This window comes from Camponotus floridanus, unplaced genomic scaffold (genome assembly GCF_003227725.1).
Source record: "Camponotus floridanus strain SB8 unplaced genomic scaffold, Cflo_v7.5 scaffold14, whole genome shotgun sequence".
NCBI classification, from domain to species: domain Eukaryota; kingdom Metazoa; phylum Arthropoda; class Insecta; order Hymenoptera; family Formicidae; genus Camponotus; species Camponotus floridanus.
Window position 1 is genome coordinate 2,321,057 of NW_020229259.1, and position 19,472 is coordinate 2,340,528.

Consider the following 19,472-nt stretch of genomic DNA (forward strand, 5'->3'; position numbering starts at 1 on the left):
TTGCTCCTAATATAATTAATTATCGATAAAAAGAAATGACTATTCCATTCTTGGTGGGATGCTACTTAGCTCAAAATAGTAGAACTTTGTAAATCATAAATGATATTGATAGAGCCCGAAAATTTTTAGAACTAAGAAATATCTACTACACGAACAATAGCGCGTACTTGCGCGAACGTAGCTGCGCACACAAATTGTCAAATTAAAAGTTCGTGGCTTGTTGCGCTAATAAATGACTAGAAATTACTAAATGCTACTTGAGTGTGTTCGGAAATCTATTTCTATGGAATTGCTTTCGACCAATCAAGACAAGGAAATTCTTTTTATCCCGATTGGTCAAACCAGAGAGAAGCTCTGCAATTTATATTGGAATATAATTATAAATAATATTGAATTTAATATTATAAATAAATAAGTTAAAATTAAAAAAAATTAAAAAATAAATGCATATCGAAATTCAAATTCACCTAAATATTAAATTGAGATTGAAATAAATCGAAATAAACTAGAAGATAAAGAAATAAGTGTCTTGACTTTACTTTTTTGAATTTTGTACTTATAATAAAAGAGATTACGCGTGTATTATTCCTTAAAGGAGGAGAATAATGAAAAATATATAAAAAATAAAATTAATAAATCTCACGTTACTTATATTGACTTATATGCGTAATCTATAAAATTTTCGTGCCAATTTCATATTTCATTTAACAGTTTAATATTTGCAACAAGTGTCAACAATAAATATAGTATTTAAATAAAAATGAAATTCAGATGCAGAATGGTGGATCCAAACATTATGCGAGATTTTACAAGTAAAATCACATTTTCGTATTTCTAACCTTACTGAGAATATTATTAAAAATAGATATATCTCGCTATTTTTTATTTTTACTTCAATTATATTTCGCACGCACTAACTGTTCTTTATTAATCATAATCATCCTTTTTTTAGGCATTGTCAACACCATATCCCGAATAACGAAATATTGTGTTCTGAGATTGACACCAGACGAGTTATGCTTCAATATCGGCGACGAACGAATACCTGTACTTTGGGCTGTACTTTCTCAGCAATATCTTTTCACAGAATATATTATGAGTGGAGTGTCAGAGGAAGAAAATGAAATTTACTTAGAATTTGATGTTTCCATGTTTGCCAGAAGTTTAAATAGTTTAAGGATAATGGCAAAAAGTGTCAAAATTAAATTGACAAACAAACGGCAACCTTGTCTCACATTTGATATTGACTTATCTTCCATGGCTATTGACTCACGACAGTGTATACATGATGTACCAGTGAGGCTTATACCACGCAGAGAATGGATAGAACATAAAATGCCAGATGTTCCTGAATTTGATGTAAGTATAATAAATTCCATGTGAAGTTCCATAAATATATACGTGTACTGTATCTCTCTCTGATTAATACAAGAAAAAAATTTTGTTTTAGATATCGATAGAAATACCACACTTGAAGTATTTGCGGTGTATTATAGATAGAATGAAAAATATGAGTTCACAACTAATAATAACTGCTAATAAAAATGGTACAATGATATTAAAAATTGAAGTGGACTATGCTACTGTGTCCACTCACTTTAAAGGATTGCAAGTTTGGAAAAGCAAAGAAGAACAGGAATCTAATGATATCTCTGCAACTGTGAACATAAAGAAACTTGCAATGTTTCTTGGTTGGGACATTCTCCATCCAGATAGTGTTAAGTGTAACATATTGCAGGAGAAGATGATAAAACTGACTTTAGATGTAGGAGAATATGTTAAAATTCATTATTTTATACCAGCCATTGCTTCCTGAGTAATAAAAAGAAATTTGTATTAATAATATTGAGATACAAAATATATTTCCTATTTTTTCATTCTTACACATTTAATACAATTAAATCATATATGTTTCCACACTCTCCAAAAAATGAGATAACATGATATACTAAATTTAAAAAATAATTTTTATAAGTTGAAATGTAAAATAAGTTAACTAATTGTATGCTAAATGTAAATTCTGTTCACTTTCTTGTCTAAAACTCTGATGCATTTGATCAATATGTTGTATTTTTTGGGTCAGCAAAGCTGTCTGCTGATCGAGCCATTGTAAACTATTCATATGTGCATTCAAAATTTTTCCAATTTGGACAATAGGATCGCTAGAATCCTGAGCGCGGTTTGCTTCATTTAAGTGTTCTATTATTTCCTTTAAATCCTCTGACATACGTTTTAATTGAGTATCGAGATTCTCTGATAAACGATAAGTATATTCTCGATCGGAATCAGAAACAGAAAGAGATGCTAATTCTTTTTCTAATGGTATCAAACATTCTTGTAATTCTTTCTGTTGTCCAACCTGAGAGAATATATTGTATTATTTTTAATTAAAATTTAATAATAAATTTTATTTTGACTTTTACTATTTTAAACTTTAGATAGAATTATATTAAATGTATATGTATTTTTTTAATTTTATAAATTTATTATAAGCTGCAAATATATGTTACTTACCACATAATCCAGTTCATGTTCCAATTGTTGCTGTTCAATTTTCACTCTTTCAACCTCTTGATTCAATGTCACTATCTTTTCCCCATTTGTTATCAACAATTTATCCCAAGCATTAATCTGCGTTGCTTGATTTACAAATACTTTTTCTTGCTCTTCTAAATCTAAGGTCCACTTATTAATCGATTCTTCAAGCTGACAGAAATTAATTGCTCCTGATTGAATACCAGTTACAGAACTAACCCTGTAATAAAAAAAATAAAGAATTTTAGAAGCTTAATAAATAATTGAATTTATTTTGTTAATTACTAAGACCCATATTCTGAATCTTCTTTTATCGATAGAAGTGCCTCTAAAAGAGGCTTATAAGCTTTCTGATTGGCTACAAGCCACTTTTAAAAGCACTTTTATCAATAAAAGAGGATTCAGAATATGGACCTAAGTGTACAAAAATTGATTGTTATAAATAAAGATTTCATAATTATTACTGAAACTTACGTAGTGGTAGTACCCAAAGAAGTATGAGTAGAGGGTGCTGTCAGACTCGTTGAAATAGGAGCCGAAGTTGTTTTATTCAAAAATGTAGAACTCGTTGTCGATGTTCCAACTCCAAAATTAAATCCTGCAGTTGTCGTTGCAAGAGGAAATCCTGTAGTTGCAGTTGTAGTAGTATTATAGCCTGTCTTTGAGGCATCAAACGAAAGTCCTGGTGTCATAGATGGAACTGTACTGCTAGGAAGACTAAAACTTGGAACATTTGCTGCTGTAGATGTTGTTGCAATTGTATTACTAAGACCGAATCCAGTTCCAGTAGACATAGCATTTGGAGTGCCAAAAGTCAGACCAGTTGGGCCTATAAATACAATATATATGCATTATTTTTTACAATTTACAAAAATAAATGAAATCAGGAGATCCTTTATATTGCACCAAGAAAAGTATCTGTAGGTTTTGATGTTCCAAAACTGAGACCTCCTGTTGTAGTCGTTGCAAGAGAAAATCCTGGAGCTGCAGTTGTGGATGTTTTTGCAGCGTCAAAAGAGAGTCCTGATGGTACAGACATGGGTGCCGCACTGCTCGTCAGATTTGTAAAATTTGGCAGGCTCGAAACTGTAGATATGGATGTTGTTGTTACACTACCACCAAGACCAAAGCCTATACCAGTAACCATGGTAGTTGGAGTGCCAAAAGTCAAACCAGTAATTCCTGAAGAATACAAAGATTAACTGTCAAAATGTTGTCTTTTATCCAAATAGAATTCAAGAAAAACCGAGAAACACATAAAAAAAATACTCTATTTTTTCATGAAAGCTGGTGCTATTACTACCTGCTGTAGATTTTGGGGTACCAAAAGACAATCCGGTGTTTTGAGGTGTACTCATTATTTATACTCTTGACGCTACGATAGGTTCAGCTAATAAGAGAAATAGTGGTTATTTTTTTACGGATATTCTCCTGTAGGATGCAATACCAGAGAGAAGACTGAGGTCCGTTCCAACAGTGGCCAGTTAGCTTAACTAGTAGCTAAAGCACACACTTTCCATGAGCCATAACAGTAAGGTTTCGACCAATCGCGTTGCTCAATTTGGCCGTCCGTAACCAAATTGAGCAACGCGATTGGTCGAAAACTTACTGTTAAGGTACAATTTCATTGACGCTAAAAAGTAGCATTAACAATTGGTTGAACAAAGAAGCAACTACTTACTTCTTTGTTCAACCAATGGTTGACGCTACTTTTTAGCGTCAATGAAATTGCACCTTAACAGTTGGCAGCCCTACGAGATAGGCTGTGCAGCACTGCGCGTATATAAAATAAATTTGAAATCGCTTCTAGTCTAACCATCTTCACGCGATCGACTTTATTTGAATTGCACGGCATCGCATCGAATTATGATGCGGCGCCGATTTGTTTGAACGTAATTCGGGACATCGCGATGCTGTATAAGCGTCGAATGAGCACGAATTGTCACGCAAATATGATAAATCACATCTACTCACCGTTCACCGGCTGTTCCACAGGCCGCTCCACTCGCTCGCCTCGGGACGTCCCATTCCGATCTTGATGCACACGATATCATCAACGCGAACGCGCGACACTTTATTCGGCACTCCCGATATTCGCTCGCATCCGATAATCATCATCAAGGGCGCAAATAACGCGACGCAACTTCGCTCCATCTTCGCGATCGCGCTATCACTGAACTGTGAAAAATAGCTGTCGCGCACTTTCACCGACATATTATGAAAGTCGCGCGATCATCCTTGGACACTTTCGACGCTCTTTCACTCGCGATATTCGTTTAAAAACGGTTAAAAGACGCGAAAAATGCGGACGTACGACGATCCGTGTAACTGCGTATGACTCCGATTCACGTATGACGCGTATGACGTAGCTATGACGCGTATGACGTAGCAGTCACGCGCCAACATGGCGGCCGAACCAGTGTGCAGAAACGAATGCGCACTGGTTCGGCCGCCATGTTGGCGCGTGACTGCTACGTCATACGCGTCATAGCTACGTCATACGCGTCATACGTGAATCGGAGTCATACGCAGTTACACGGATCGTCGTACGTCCGCATTTTTCGCGTCTTTTAACCGTTTTTAAACGAATATCGCGAGTGAAAGAGCGTCGAAAGTGTCCAAGGATGATCGCGCGACTTTCATAATATGTCGGTGAAAGTGCGCGACAGCTATTTTTCACAGTTCAGTGATAGCGCGATCGCGAAGATGGAGCGAAGTTGCGTCGCGTTATTTGCGCCCTTGATGATGATTATCGGATGCGAGCGAATATCGGGAGTGCCGAATAAAGTGTCGCGCGTTCGCGTTGATGATATCGTGTGCATCAAGATCGGAATGGGACGTCCCGAGGCGAGCGAGTGGAGCGGCCTGTGGAACAGCCGGTGAACGGTGAGTAGATGTGATTTATCATATTTGCGTGACAATTCGTGCTCATTCGACGCTTATACAGCATCGCGATGTCCCGAATTACGTTCAAACAAATCGGCGCCGCATCATAATTCGATGCGATGCCGTGCAATTCAAATAAAGTCGATCGCGTGAAGATGGTTAGACTAGAAGCGATTTCAAATTTATTTTATATACGCGCAGTGCTGCACAGCCTATCTCGTAGGGCTGCCAACTGTTAAGGTGCAATTTCATTGACGCTAAAAAGTAGCGTCAATGAAAAGGCCGCTTTAAGATGCGGCCTCATTGACGCTAAAAAGTAGCGTCAACCATTGGTTGAACAATGAAGCAACTATACTTACCTCCTTGTTCAACCAATGGTTGACGCTAAAAAGTAGCGTCAACCATTGGTTGAACAATGAAGCAACTATACTTACCTCTTTGTTCAACCAATAGTTGACGCTAAAAAGTAGCGTCAATCATTGGTTGAACAATGAAGCAACTATACTTACCTCTTTGTTCAACCAATGGTTGACGCTACTTTTTAGCGTCAATGAGGCCGCACCTTTATGCTTATGAAAAGTGTGTGCTATAGCCTTTAGGCCCATTCTACATTGAGTCGTAAATCGTAAGTCGTAGGCAAATTGACCAATCATGGTTGATTATTTCAAAAATAATGCATGCAATAAAACATGATTGGTCAATTTGCCTACGACTTACGATTCATTGTAGAATGGGCCTTAACTGGCCTTAACTGTTGGAACGGAACAGCCATGACACTTCTCAGTCTTTTCTCTGACTGCGTTTGCTTTCCACGCTCATGCGCTGTGAGCATCATTTCGTCCTTATTGCACATCGAATATCAAACAAAGATAGAGCGATGCTTTCAGCGCTAAAACCGTCAAAACGAACGCAGCCTCTGTGTATATACACGTGTGGTTTACGACTCGTAAGATTATTTACAAAACGATGGCGTACGACTTAAAAAACGAAGAAGATGTGAAGGAATTCTTGAAGAATCTTCATACAGAGTATCAATTTGGTTGTTATAGCGAGAAAAAAGCAAATGGTAAGTAAAGATATATTGAGAACTGAGCCTAACCTAAATGTCAAAACAATATTTTATTCCGTGAATAGTCTGCCACTTATTAGGTGATTATTACGAAGCGATAAAGCAAGAGATGGAAAAGGCCGCTGCGATATACAAGGCAACCTGCGATCAATATAATTATGCTAGAAGCTGTGCGAAATTCGGTGATTTCAAAGCAGTCGGTGAGTGACTGGATATTATATACATCTTATATAATATTTGGGAAATAAGTGTACACCTGAGCTTATATGCTCATGGGAGTTGCTTGTATCTTTAGTAAAAAAAAGACTAATTTGCTAATAATATTTGAAATTAATATTATTAAATTTATAATAATAATAAATGATATTTGAATTTTTTAATTAATAATATTAATTCATCTAATCTTGTTATCAAGAAACTTTACTTTTTCTGATAATATACCTTTGATGAAGAAATTAATTTGCTAATAATATTTGATAAGATTAATTTACTAATAATGTTTGGTAAATATTTCTTTAAATATTTGAAATAGAGGAAACCTATAAGTACTTTTTAAGCACTTTGTATAATATTTCCTTATTTAATGCAGGTAAAGGTTGCAAGCGAGATATACCGACAGCATACAAATATATGTCAAAAGGTTGTGAACTCAATGATGAGTATGGATGTCTGCATGCTGGTGTGTTGGGAACATCTAAGAATAATGTCGGAGAAAAGATAGGGTAACATCCACAGTGTGTGGTGTTAAAACAATTGAAAAAAGGCCTGTGACATGTACAATTCAGACAAAGCTTGTTTTTATTTATCGGGTATTTATTTGGGTGGTCTTGAGGGCATCATTGACAAGAACTATAAAGAGGCTTACAAGCTATCATTGAAGAGCTGTGAGTTTGGTAATCCATATGCTTGTGCGAACCTGTCACAGATGCATGCGCGAGGAGAAGGCGTGCAAAAAAATCCCGAGCTTGCAGAAACCTTCAAAAAACGTGCCAATGATCTGTATCAAGAATTGAAGCAAGTACAACCAGAATTGAAGTTTCATCAAGGTATAGACCCGTGACATATGACTCTTTGATATACATTAGATTTATTAAAAAGCTTGTTTGTTTATATAATTCTAAAACAAAAAAAATGTGAACAATTTCTTTGCTCAAAACGAAGCTTTTCAATATGTTGAACTCTTAATACAATGCATGTAAAAATTGTAGATTGATATAGAAAAATTATAAGACTCCTTTATAATTTTTTATTATAATTTATTAAATTGATCAATGCATATATATATATATATATATATATATATATATGCATTGATCAATTTACTAAATTATAATATATATATATATATATATATATATATATATATATATATATATAAAATTCAGATAATTGTTTAGTTCATTATTTATTATAGCAAATTATTCATTTTTTGTAATTTTCTATATATCATTGTTCCAATAATTAAATATCTGTAATGCAAATTGTTAACTTATTCTGTTATTATATTAAGATATATTAAATATATCTTATAATTTTGTTCACAATTGTTTTATTTAATCACTGTTTTATTTATTTAATTGTGTATGTTTCTATACACAATTGTAAATATTTAGAAAATGTTCCTTTCCAAGGTGTGCAAATTTTGTGCATATTTTATAAAAATTAAAATTTGTTTGCCTAACATAGAGTGAATTAAAATGAAATGTTCAAGTAAGTTTATAAAATATTATTTAAAGCAATTTTATTTCGTTGAAAACGTATAAATACAATAAAAAATAGAATTATACAAGAAGCTCTTTTGCTATTTTTAAAAAATATAAATCTACACATAGCAAGTCATAAAAAAATCAATAAATGTTAAAATAAATGCCAATCAACATTAAGCAAATTAAAAAATTTAATTTTGCAAGGCAAAAATTTAAATAAGGCCATATAATTTGTGGATTTTTATATTCTTTGTAATTAAAATAAATTTTACTTGTTTTTTATTTTAAATTAAGAAATTTATTTTTAAATTATCTTAAATCTATTTTACTAGAAAGAAAAAACCAAGTTTTACAAAGTTATAAAAATTTTATATGTTGTCAACTATACAAATGGCAAAAATACATGCGGATGTTGCGTCGATTTATCACGCAATCCAGATGATAATGAAGCAATGCATGTGCGATGACGCTGCATCAAAGATCACTCATATATGTATGTACATTGCTTCAATGCTAGAGACATTGTTTATATTGTATCTACACTTATATCAAATAATGGACATCCGGCATCTGTAATCATCATCTAGTCTCTGAATAAATAATAATTGCTGTATATTCTCGATTAACATCTCGAGAATCAGCCTCGAGATTAACCGTTATTGATTGTCGCATTTCACTCTCTCTTTCTGATCCCCCACCGTATCTCTCACAACGCTTTTCGTATCTCCCTCTCCTGTATCCGTTGTTCGTCAATTCACAGCAGGTTTAAAACGCCTTCTTGAGTTCATTCGTTAGCGACACAACCATGCGATACCACTTGTTCGATTCTCGCGCCTGGCTGGTGGCCGCCGTCTTTGTTACATTTGTCTGTCATAGTTTGGTAAGTATAACTAATTTTGAATTTCGAGAAATATTCTTTTTCATTAAACATTTCCAGCAAACAAACAAATTGATGATGACCTAAACAATAAAAATTAAAACGTACATTACATTTACTAAATTCATAAATTCCTGAAACCTGCGCACATTCGGATTATGGCTCTTATATTTTGACCTTGAAAAGATTTATTTTTATCATATGGAAATAATATAATAATAGTCTTATACTTTTTCACTGCAACATTGTTGATGTTACACGTTCATAATATTATATTTCCATATATTTTTATTTAACATTCTCTTCATTTGAATATTTTAATTTAATTAACTAGTTTTTTTAATTTGCATATTGGAGCTGCCAATTAAAAGTCTATCAATTCTTTTTAATTCGTTAATTTTTTTTATAAAAGACAAAGAAAGAGTTAACGTGTAAAGACAGTCAATACTTAGATTTTTAGGCAGTACGTGATTATTTTATAAATTTGTTTAAGTCCAATGCACAATTGGTCGATGACAAATCGGAGAGGACCAACGTGAGCGTGGATGTTTATTATGAATCATTATGCAGCGATAGTATGCGATGGATCGTAAATCAACTCATACCATCGTATTCGGAATTGAAAAATCATCTCCACATCACGTTGATTCCTTATGGTAAAGCTACGGTGAGTAATAATTTTTATCGTAACTCGCATTAAACATTTATCATGTAATCATGAAGCAATATATAAAGTAATGAAATGATCTTTAATGATAATAATATCTCGAGTGGACACGTTTATAATCTGTAGAAGTGTAGAAAAAAAAACTTTGTACATATCTTTTTTATCGCTCTCTCATAAAGTTTTTAGTTACCTTTGATCTTCGCATTTATAATCTGTTTTATCACATTCTTTATATCGAATTTTGTATAAAACACGCATAACATATTTATTAATAATCTAACTTTCCAACACATTTATTATACATTGCAGTAAGTTTCTTACTGGAAATATTTAAAAATATAGTTTCAAATTTACTTTTATATTATTATTTTTTTGTTTTTTTCCTTTGTATTATTTTCTCTCTCTCTCTTTTGTATACTTTTTTATTCTGTACTACTAATTTAATCGTGTAAAACTCTTCAAGAAATTATTACACAAAGGATGAATCTGCTTTGAATCACGTGAATACCCTTGAAAACGCTAAACGATGACCTTGCTATAGTCTTCAGTCTTATAAACGTCGATGAGAATGCTACCTTTTCATGGCAAGCACATTAATGCAAATTAATGATACATACATAGCACGCGCGCGAAAGCGAAACCGGTCCATGGCAGTTCTTGTGTCAACATGGATCTGCCGAGTGCCGCGGGAATAAGGCCCAAGCGTGCGCGATTCACAGCATACAGACCTCCGAAGAGGCCCAGAAGCAACAGCAACTGACGGTTAAACTGGTCGGTTGTGCAATGTCCGCTAGAAATCCGTCGACCGCTGTTCCGCAGGTAGTTTATTTCTATAATTTTCCAGCTGGTAAAATACGTGGTTAATTGAAGCGGCATTGAGACTGCGGCGAATATGCTTTTACTCTGAAGTAATATGTAATTAATCTCCGTAGGACGTGTTTCCGATGGGCAAGAGTTAACCAACTGACATTTAACTCTAATGACATCGACCTTTTGGCATACTTTCTCATCGAAATCGCGAGATAGCATGTTACATACGTACACTTTATCAGAATGTACTTTGGTATCCTTAAATGTTATATATATTCCTGAGATCTCGTACATATTATAACTTAATAAAAAAGAATGATTATTATAGTTAAAAATTGAGATAACAGAAATATCGTTAGATATTTTATCCATAGTTATATAATTAAGATAGAAACTTAAAAAATCTAAATTAAATTGTTTTTTTTTAAATAATATCTATAATGATAAAATATCTAGCGATATCTCTAATATTTACGGATAAATATGACAGTGCAAATATTTAAATAATATCATAAAGATATTTGAAAAACATTCAAATTTTGTAGATGTGTTAAATTAATTATTGTTGAAGATTTTGTTTGAATATTATTCCTTTTTATAAATACTTCTGAAAATATCTGATAATAATCTATACGTAAACCGTAAATATAGAAAGTATTGCAGTTCCTCTTAAATTTTACAAATACTGCTGATATTTCAAAGCTCGATGACACACGTTTCATTATGTTTTCAGTCACGTCGCAGTCACAAGCCATAAAAATATTTAAATTTCTCAGTGATAATTACGTCCCTTACTGTTAAGATAATATGTAATGATAAAAATTTATATAAAAAAAAACTAAATTTTTGAATAACTGACTTTTAGTGCGCTCAAGACATTGGTCTAACCGAAGGAACACAAAAATTGATTAATGAATGCATCGAGAGCTCGTTCGGAGACGATTTGCTCGCAGCGAATGGTGACAAAACGCACAATCTACAACCACCGCTTAGATTCGTACCAACGATAATAATTAACGGGGTAAGCTACATTTCATTTCGTATGATCTGTATAACTAATAAGATAAGTCGACATATTTTTAATCAGTCAACATCTAAATATATCTCTTTTTCAATATTCATGTATATAACTTGAAAACATACAAATACATACAATATAAATTTATTTTTAGTAGAGCATATATATCTTATTTTTTCTTAATGTGTATGTTATTTATTCATGTAATATTCATGTAATATTTATGTAAATTTGATTTTTTTTATTTTATGCAGTCCATTTTTCACATTTTTCTCAAGCCTTCAGTTCTTTCTTTTTTCAGTATTGTGATTATAGTTCATTATACAGTTCTTTTATTTCTGTTATTAATAAATTAGAATTAAATAAAATGTTGTAGATTATATATATGTTCACTGCACATTTTTTGTGACTTAATTTTTTATAAAATTTATTCTTTATAATATTAATATTAATTTAAATTTTTTAATTAAAAAAATTTTTTTATTATTATATTACATTATAATATTATTAAATTTGCTACTAATTATTTGCTAACAATTATATAAAAATTAAAAAGTCCCCTGTGTGTTCATACAATTACACAAAATAATCTCAATTATATATACAGGTATACTCAAAGGAAAATCAGGACGTGGCACTAAACAATTTCTCCAAACTAATTTGTCACCATTTAACAGAGCAGGAGAAACCGAGTATTTGCAGCAGTGTGAATTGAAGAAAATTAGAAAGGAAGGATAAAACCGAGTCACACATTGAAGGTGCGGGGACAAATAATCGCTCGGTTAAAATAAATGATATATTGTTCGCTTATATAATATACATAAGTACCTATATACAAAAATATATACGATTTGTCAAATATAACGGACTAATACATATAAAAATGATTGTAAAAAAAATGAAATAAATGAATCTTTGGAAAGACAGCGCGATTCGTCGATAATGAGATCGTGACGATAAGAATGAATGCGCCAGTGAATGATCAGAGAGAGTGAATGATCCATCTCTCTTATTTCCAACAATATGTAAAACAATCATTTTTGTTTAAGTGAGTATACGATATTAGCAATTATCAATTAACAGAATTATATATGGTAAATTATACATCCTTTAAAATAATAATATTCATAATGATATGCGACACTTTCAGCGCTCTTTGATTAAAATATAATTAATATATTTCGAATTGAATAAAAATAAAATCATTATATAAACATGATTTCATACTAAACGGTCATATTTAATGTATAAATAATATTATTTACATTTTCTGAGGGTGATCTTTCGACAAATCAAACTTGTATTCTTACCGCTCATTCACCGAAGCATCTACCCTGTTTCGCCTTCGTGAGAAGATTCTCCTGCTGAGAGAAATCAGTCGATGAAAATAGCGTCATCGAGAGCGCTCAGCTCGTGAAATTGCTGTTCGATATCGGCGCCAAGATCGTGGAAATCTGGCATATTATCTTCTGCGGACGCACAGTATCCTGAAACAATAGCAATGACGGCTGTTTTTTCTCTGACTGTCGCATTCGATTTTATATGCGCGTTTTTACATACTCCTTATGAAATTACGCGAGGGTCCTTTGGAAATAGCACGGATGCGTGGCACGTGGCATCGCGTCATCTGTTTTGTCACGCGTATGCGCTTGCTCGCTCGTTCGCGCGTTCATCATACGCGCGTACGTCGCGCGGCCCCCCCAAAAAAGTAAAGAATATTATTTTAAGACTCGGTATGGGGTAAAAGCATAAAAGCACGGCGAACCTCCTCTGAGATTAACTATAGATGACTGAGCGTGACACTGTCATCGGCGTCTCATTGCAGTGCGCGAGCCACGACAGAAAAAGCCAACACGCGCACGAGCGGTATCGCATGTACGATCTAATGGCTGATGACCCGCGCGAGCCTTTTTATACGCGTTCTGATCAAAATTACGCGCAACCTAAAGATATCAAAAGAATCTATAACGATGTGATAACATTTCTATTAAATATGTCCGCGGAAAATGCCGCTATATCTTTTTTGAGATAGAATTTTGAAAAATAATTAATCATATGCTCTCTCTCTCTCTCTCCCTCTCTCTCTTTCTTTTCAAAACATTATATACAGAAGATTGAAAATAGCTCAATAATATCAAGATTTTTCCAAGTAGACTCTTGATAAATTTGCTGTAAGATTTAATTTTAATTTAAATATATAATAATTTCATGACAAAGAGAGAGATCAATTTAATAAATATTAACAAATATTTTCGCTAAAAATTAATAGAACTTGTAAACGTAATAACATATTTTTATTATTACTAATAAAAGTCAAAGATCATGCTATCTTGTTCGATGTTTTTCACACATACACATGACAAATGATGTTATGTGTATACATGTAAGTAGTCAGACTAAAAGTAAGATAGAATATTTCTTATCGTATTTCGACCAGATTTTTTATATCGAAGATACTGATTATAAATATTGTCATGCATAGGATAAATCATGCTAAGAATTCAAAACATATAAGATCGTCATGCATAATATCTTTGATTCTAATTTGAGAGGATACTTAAAACTCGTGATTAATATTGATTAATTAGATAGATATATTATTAAAATTCACAATGCATGTAGCATATGGGATTTAAAAAACACCACAAAAATATTACAATTAATAATAAAAGATGGATTGTCTTATATATATGTATATATATAAAGTAATATTATTAAAAATCATTCTCTTTTAAATATTTCGTTGGACGAATATTATTAATATTGTAAGTCATAAATCTCTCGTGACAAAAATTTGATAAGATTTATAGTATTTACTAAAGGTTGGATCGAGAAACTGAATATATATATCTGTTACCTGTACTTTCGCTTTGTGTATTGTTGATATCATTGATAAGAAGATGTCGAACCGATTCGATTGGCACGTACTCCTGTTGGTTACTGTCAAGGTTTATGGAGATTCTATTCGAGTGACGTATATTATTTATGTCTTCATCTTTAATATAAATTTTAGACAGCTTATATGATGGATGATTCGTTTCCACGTCAAAGATACATGTGTTTTGACGTTGTCGGCAAGAATTCATCGAATTTAATGATCCTGTTGCATTGGTTGTCGTCGATACTTTATCCGATAATAAACTCGACAACGTATTAGAATTCTCCGTATGATTTTTCAAGTGCTTCCTAAGGCTCGACGGATCCGTGTAACGTTTGCCACAACCGCTTACCTGACAAGCATATGGTTTCTGGAAATAAAAAATTAACATTATTAATTTTTTATAAAATTATGTTGAAAAAAGATTATTAAATCGATGATGCTCAAATTGATATATTTTACGATTAAATAACTTAAAATATATATGCTATGATAATTTATTAAATAAATGTTAAAAATTATATTAAGCTACAATAAAATTAAAATTAATGAAAATTAAAAATTTAATTAATAAAAATGTAATATATATATATATATATATATATATATATATATATAAATTGCGTTTTTATAAAAAGCTGTTTGAAATATTTTTAAATGCTATTTACACATGAGATAGATAAAAATGACATCATACTCTATCATAATGTGTCCTCTGATGTTTAGCTCGATCGCTGCTGTTGCTAAATGCCTTCGAACAGCCATTGTGTTGACATGCATAAGGTCTCTCGCCTGTATGCGACCTCTGATGAATTTTTAAATTTTCCAAACGACTAAAGGCTTTCTTACAACCGGCAAACTAAACAAAAAATTAACAATTTAGGAAAATTGGTTTGTTGGTAGATAATTCATGCAATTTTTTTTTCATACACAGAAAATTTGTATAGAAAACATGCCGATATCGTAAAAATCATGTTGACGCAGATTTGGAAAAGCAAATGAAGTGACGACAATGACACTAACCGGACATTTGTTCGGCTTCTCTTGCGTGTGTACTCGCATGTGAATGAGCAATTTGTATCTCGCATTGAAGGGTCGTGCGCGTGGACATCCTTGCCATAGACAGGCGAATTCGTCCTCGCGATTCGTCGTCGTTGCCATCGCGGCGCCAGGAAAACCTTCCCCTGTCTCTTTGCCTTCGCGTTCCTTATCCCGGTCCATCCGCTGCATCCGTCTACCGTGACCATGCACGTTCGTCGAGGATGACTCCACATGCCGCCTCTCGATGTGCCGCACCAGGCCCTCCTGTTCTGCAAACGCACAACCGCAGTCGATCCAGTGACATTGGTAAGCCGACGAGACTAAGTTCTCTTCCGCTGGTTTCGCGCAATCTGCAACATGATATATATGCGACTGTAAATACATATTTATACCGAACGTTATAGTCATAAATGTCAAATGATGCTGGAAATATATTTCCGGATTTATTAGAAAATATTTGAAATATATTGGATTGTTATTTCGTTATTAAAAATATTGGAAGTAGACGGATTTTATTTTAATACCAAGGATTTTTATCTGATAAGACATCCAGATAAATTCTGATGAATTAAACAGAATAAATTCCTCTCCGAAACGAAGAGACAAATATACTGCGTACGTACCGTATGACTTATCACTCTTCTCGTTTTCCGCGACTTTTGACCCGGCGACCCGCTGATTGCCGAACAGCAGACCCTCATTCCGCGGCAGTATCACTTGATTGCCGAAACTGTCTGTCGTGCCGACGACATCGCCGGCAAAATTGATCATCGACGGCTGCTGTTGCGAGGAAACGAGGTGTCCGACCGCGTAATATGGGGGGTCCAAGTTCTGGAATGATTCTTGCTGATCGTCGCCCGTGAGACAGGTCGTTGAGGACGTTGACGATGACGACGGCGAGTCCACGGCATTCAGCAAAGACGTCGGATCACCTCTAATTAGACTCAGATCAAACTCATCGCCGATGGAGGATATTTGTGCGGAAGAAGAATCGTAGCTTTGAGCGATATCGTTTTGCATGCTCATCAGCAACGATACCACGTCCTCCTGGCAATCCTCTTGATAATCCTGATGACAACTATGCGACTCTGTTCCGTATTCCGGATAGATCGCGTTGCAGAAGGTCCTCGAGAAGGAAAACGCCGAGCCCATCGACGGTAATTTCTGACAATCCGAGTTATCCTCGCCATGATCCGTCGTCGTCAGTACACTGCTCCAGCTTGGCGTGGTTGCTTCGCTGCAAGTGCTCCCAGGTGATCCACCCCCAGTATTAGCATACTGGGAGGGATATTGAAAGACAACAGGCACCTGGTCCCAGTCGAGATAGTCTTGCGGATCCAACGAGGAGAAGAGGGTACCGTTGTCCGTCTGCGAGGTCATCCAGCAATGCGACTGTGCGTCGTCGATCCCTATACCGGTCATGGATGCCAAGGACGTCATATCGGGCAGCGAACCGTCGTCGACGAAGTCGTCCAGGCCGGATATGGAACGTCGCGCGTCCTCCTCGCTTCTCTCGCCGTGATAATCCTCGAGGTGCATCTTCTTCCCCTCCTCCTCCTTTGTGGTCGTCGGTCCGGGCTCGACGCGACCGGCAGCCTGTCGTCAATCATAGCGATACGTATATACTTAATTGCAATAGACCGATTAAATTGCGAAACTATAGCGAGGATTTTGTAACGTAACATGCGCGCAACAAGATTGAGAAAGTCAGCGCGAGACGCGCATTTAATGTCATCCCACTCCCCGCATGTGCTCTTTGCTCGACTATCATCTCTCGGGAGCTCTCGTTAGGCATGAGATAACGGAACCCAGCAAAGATATCGATAGATAACGATAATAATGATACGAATGATTGAGTTCGCGACGATTATGCGATTATGTAGTTGTCGTATGAACGTGAATTGACAAATTGTCGCGAGCGTCACTTCTTTATTATTTTTTTGGCATTCTTCTTATAAAAATCCTTTTACTTCTTGCTAACGTTATCGCTTCATTTGCTGCCGCCAAGTAGACGAAGTCACGTGGCATTTTCCACGCGCCACAATTTGAATCGCAACTAATAGCGCATGTGCATAATTTTTGATAGATAAAATATATGTAATTTAGATTGAACAATGAGAGATAAATTGTAGCAAAATAATGCACGTTGATTAAACCGATAATGTAATTTTTTGCTGGATAATGTAAATGAGATTCATCTATTGAACATATATGAGCATAGAAATATATATAGGGCTCAAAAAAATAAGAATCAATCCTCTATAAAAACGAGTGAATATTGTTTTGGCTAAATCTATAGCTAGATTCTAAAAATAGAATCTTGAGTACTTACGTATAATTTACTGTATATCATATCTCTACATAGGGAAAAAAGCCACTGCAATCATTAGATTATGATATCGTTATAAGAAATACTTTCGATTTTTAAGCAAGGAAGAAGCAACTGTTGGTGTGGTTTTTTGATCAATCAAAATAGTAATCTTTTCTGTTCTTTCAATTGCAATTTTTATCAAATCAACTTTTTATCAAAATTCTATCCTTTATTTGATTTAATCCACTAGGAGAAAATGAGATGTAATCAGACACGGAGCACAATATAATGAAATCTGATTTTTCTTTTGTCAGGAAACGTATAATAATCGCTCCAAAGACGCTAGACTTCTCTCATAAGTAACGTCTTAATCCCGCGTATTGTTAAATTATCGCGAGCACAAAGAGATATCTCCGATTGTTTGATAGTCTCACTTTTCTCTGCGAATCGATGATAGTAAAAAATTGAAGAATATAACGCTAGAAGAGTAGCTTACTTCGATATCAACGTATCAACATGTACACGTCGATCGCGAACACGCTTATCGCATTGGTCTTTTCCGCTCTTACTCTCTCGTGGTACGCACGCGACAAACAATTAATCAGACTAGAGACAACGTAAACGCCGAATGAATGAACAAAACAACGCTCGCCGCGAAACTGATAAGGGGGTTGACGCTTTCGCACCACTCGTTAACGCGTCTCGTCGAAGACTATCAGCCGCGCGACGACCGCTTTCTTCCGCCAAGGAGTCCCGAGCAGAGAGGATCAAGATCTTCCCCTCCTCCGCAGCAAAGCTCTTCGAAATCGCTCCTCTCCTTGGAAAACGTATACGGAGGGAATATTATAAAAAACCACGCGAGGATACGAGAAGGCGCGTGAGGGAATATCGCGCCGCCCACTCGCGTGGCTGCATCGTGCCAAGTCGTTCCTCCCCAAGTCCCCCCTCGCTTGCCTATCCGCGGCTGCACTTGTCGCTGCGCGACACCGGGGGTCCTGCGGTCCCTTCGAGCCTCGGGGGTGGCGGGCACGATCGAACATCTGTTGGCGCGCGTTCGATGCCCCGCGCGGGAGCATTCTTCCCTTGGAGTAATTTCCAAGCCTCCTTCAAGTCGGAATCGTCGCACATTGTGCGAGTCGGTCATTCATGATTTGACAGATTACGCTCGATGATACACAAGTGATTTTGCTGATAAAACTTCCCTATATCAAACATTGTAAAATATATAAGTAATATATCAATATAAGAACTGTATATTATAAAAAAATAGAATAATGATTTAATTATGATTTTTATTTTGATTATGATTTCTTAATAATTATTTCAATAAAATAAATTCAATAAATTCAAAGAAGAAAATCGTTTCTTATAGTTCTGTTGACACTCAATACAATTTTGGCCTGAGAAATATTTTATCAGAAAATAATTCAAAACTACTTGTATTGTTGTTTATTTAATAGAGTCAAGACAGCGTAAACATTGTACAAACGAGAGAGACGATAGATATAGGAGAAAAAGAAAGGATGAAAAAGAAAGGAGAGAGCTCAAGATGATCTTTCGTCGCTCGAACCCTAAGAATCGGGTACAGAGCAAAAAAATGTAAAACCAGCTGCCACACACGCGTCACTTATTAACAACAGCTTCTACGCGCGCAACACATGAGGACACAAGTCA

General features: G+C 34.7%; 4 protein-coding genes across 6 annotated transcripts; 2 read left to right on the forward strand and 2 right to left on the reverse strand.

Annotated features, from left to right (window-relative positions):
* Positions 1–624: 624 nt before the first annotated feature.
* LOC105256032 (checkpoint protein HUS1) lies at positions 625–1,840 on the forward strand. The gene is made up of 3 exons (XM_011265659.3): positions 625–812; positions 953–1,359; positions 1,451–1,840. The coding sequence occupies exons 1-3, from the start codon at positions 761–763 to the stop codon at positions 1,814–1,816; spliced, it is 825 nt and encodes a 274-aa protein (XP_011263961.1). The 5' UTR covers positions 625–760; the 3' UTR covers positions 1,817–1,840.
* A 49-nt stretch (positions 1,841–1,889) lies between these two features.
* LOC105256033 (nuclear pore glycoprotein p62) lies at positions 1,890–4,051 on the reverse strand. Of its 2 annotated transcripts, none has more exons than XM_011265661.3 (5): positions 3,839–4,051; positions 3,484–3,717; positions 3,010–3,364; positions 2,515–2,755; positions 1,890–2,359 (listed from the first exon to the last, which is right to left on the reverse strand). In XM_011265661.3, exons 1-5 carry the CDS (start codon positions 3,891–3,893, stop codon positions 1,997–1,999), a joined length of 1,248 nt encoding a protein of 415 aa, XP_011263963.1. In that variant the 5' UTR covers positions 3,894–4,051; the 3' UTR covers positions 1,890–1,996. The 2 variants fall into 2 exon arrangements, with proteins under 2 accessions (XP_011263963.1, XP_011263962.1); XM_011265660.3 differs by having other exon boundaries at positions 1,891–2,359; positions 3,442–3,717; positions 3,839–4,048.
* A 2,254-nt stretch (positions 4,052–6,305) lies between these two features.
* LOC105256046 (GILT-like protein 1) lies at positions 6,306–12,462 on the forward strand. Its single transcript, XM_020029019.2, is given in 11 exon segments — positions 6,306–6,487; positions 6,556–6,690; positions 7,080–7,199; positions 7,202–7,245; positions 7,248–7,299; positions 8,957–8,972; positions 8,974–9,076; positions 9,567–9,740; positions 10,362–10,559; positions 11,416–11,571; positions 12,176–12,462. Coding segments are annotated over 11 exon segments (1,206 nt in total). The 5' UTR covers positions 6,306–6,387; the 3' UTR covers positions 12,284–12,462.
* Positions 12,463–12,798: 336 nt separating this feature from the next.
* On the reverse strand, positions 12,799–18,555 carry LOC105256029 (zinc finger protein with KRAB and SCAN domains 7). Of its 2 annotated transcripts, XM_011265657.3 has the most exons (6): positions 18,295–18,555; positions 16,111–17,083; positions 15,470–15,837; positions 15,144–15,305; positions 14,426–14,816; positions 12,800–13,055 (listed from the first exon to the last, which is right to left on the reverse strand). In XM_011265657.3, the coding sequence occupies exons 2-6, from the start codon at positions 17,024–17,026 to the stop codon at positions 12,943–12,945; spliced, it is 1,950 nt and encodes a 649-aa protein (XP_011263959.1). In that variant the 5' UTR covers positions 17,027–17,083; positions 18,295–18,555; the 3' UTR covers positions 12,800–12,942. The 2 variants fall into 2 exon arrangements, with proteins under 2 accessions (XP_011263958.1, XP_011263959.1); XM_011265656.3 differs by lacking the exon at positions 18,295–18,555 and having other exon boundaries at positions 12,799–13,055; positions 16,111–17,402.
* Between the last annotated feature and the right edge of the window lie 917 nt (positions 18,556–19,472).

Excerpts from the sequence above, each read along its gene's own strand:
- LOC105256032 (XM_011265659.3), top strand. The coding sequence starts at position 761 with ATGAAATTCAGATGCAGAATGGTGGATCCAAACATTATGCGAGATTTT. Across the intron at positions 813-952 it reads CATTATGCGAGATTTTACAA|GCATTGTCAACACCATATCC; the intron begins GTAAAATCACAT and ends TCCTTTTTTTAG. Across the intron at positions 1,360-1,450 it reads CAGATGTTCCTGAATTTGAT|ATATCGATAGAAATACCACA; the intron begins GTAAGTATAATA and ends ATTTTGTTTTAG.
- LOC105256033 (XM_011265660.3), bottom strand. The coding sequence starts at position 3,893 with ATGAGTACACCTCAAAACACCGGATTGTCTTTTGGTACCCCAAAATCT. Across the intron at positions 3,365-3,441 it reads ACCTACAGATACTTTTCTTG|GCCCAACTGGTCTGACTTTT; the intron begins GTGCAATATAAA and ends TTGTATTTATAG. Across the intron at positions 2,360-2,514 it reads AACATGAACTGGATTATGTG|GTTGGACAACAGAAAGAATT; the intron begins GTAAGTAACATA and ends ATATTCTCTCAG.
- LOC105256029 (XM_011265656.3), bottom strand. The coding sequence starts at position 17,026 with ATGCACCTCGAGGATTATCACGGCGAGAGAAGCGAGGAGGACGCGCGA. Across the intron at positions 15,838-16,110 it reads GAAGAGTGATAAGTCATACG|ATTGCGCGAAACCAGCGGAA; the intron begins GTACGTACGCAG and ends ATCATGTTGCAG. Across the intron at positions 15,306-15,469 it reads AGAAGCCGAACAAATGTCCG|TTTGCCGGTTGTAAGAAAGC; the intron begins GTTAGTGTCATT and ends TTTTTTGTTTAG.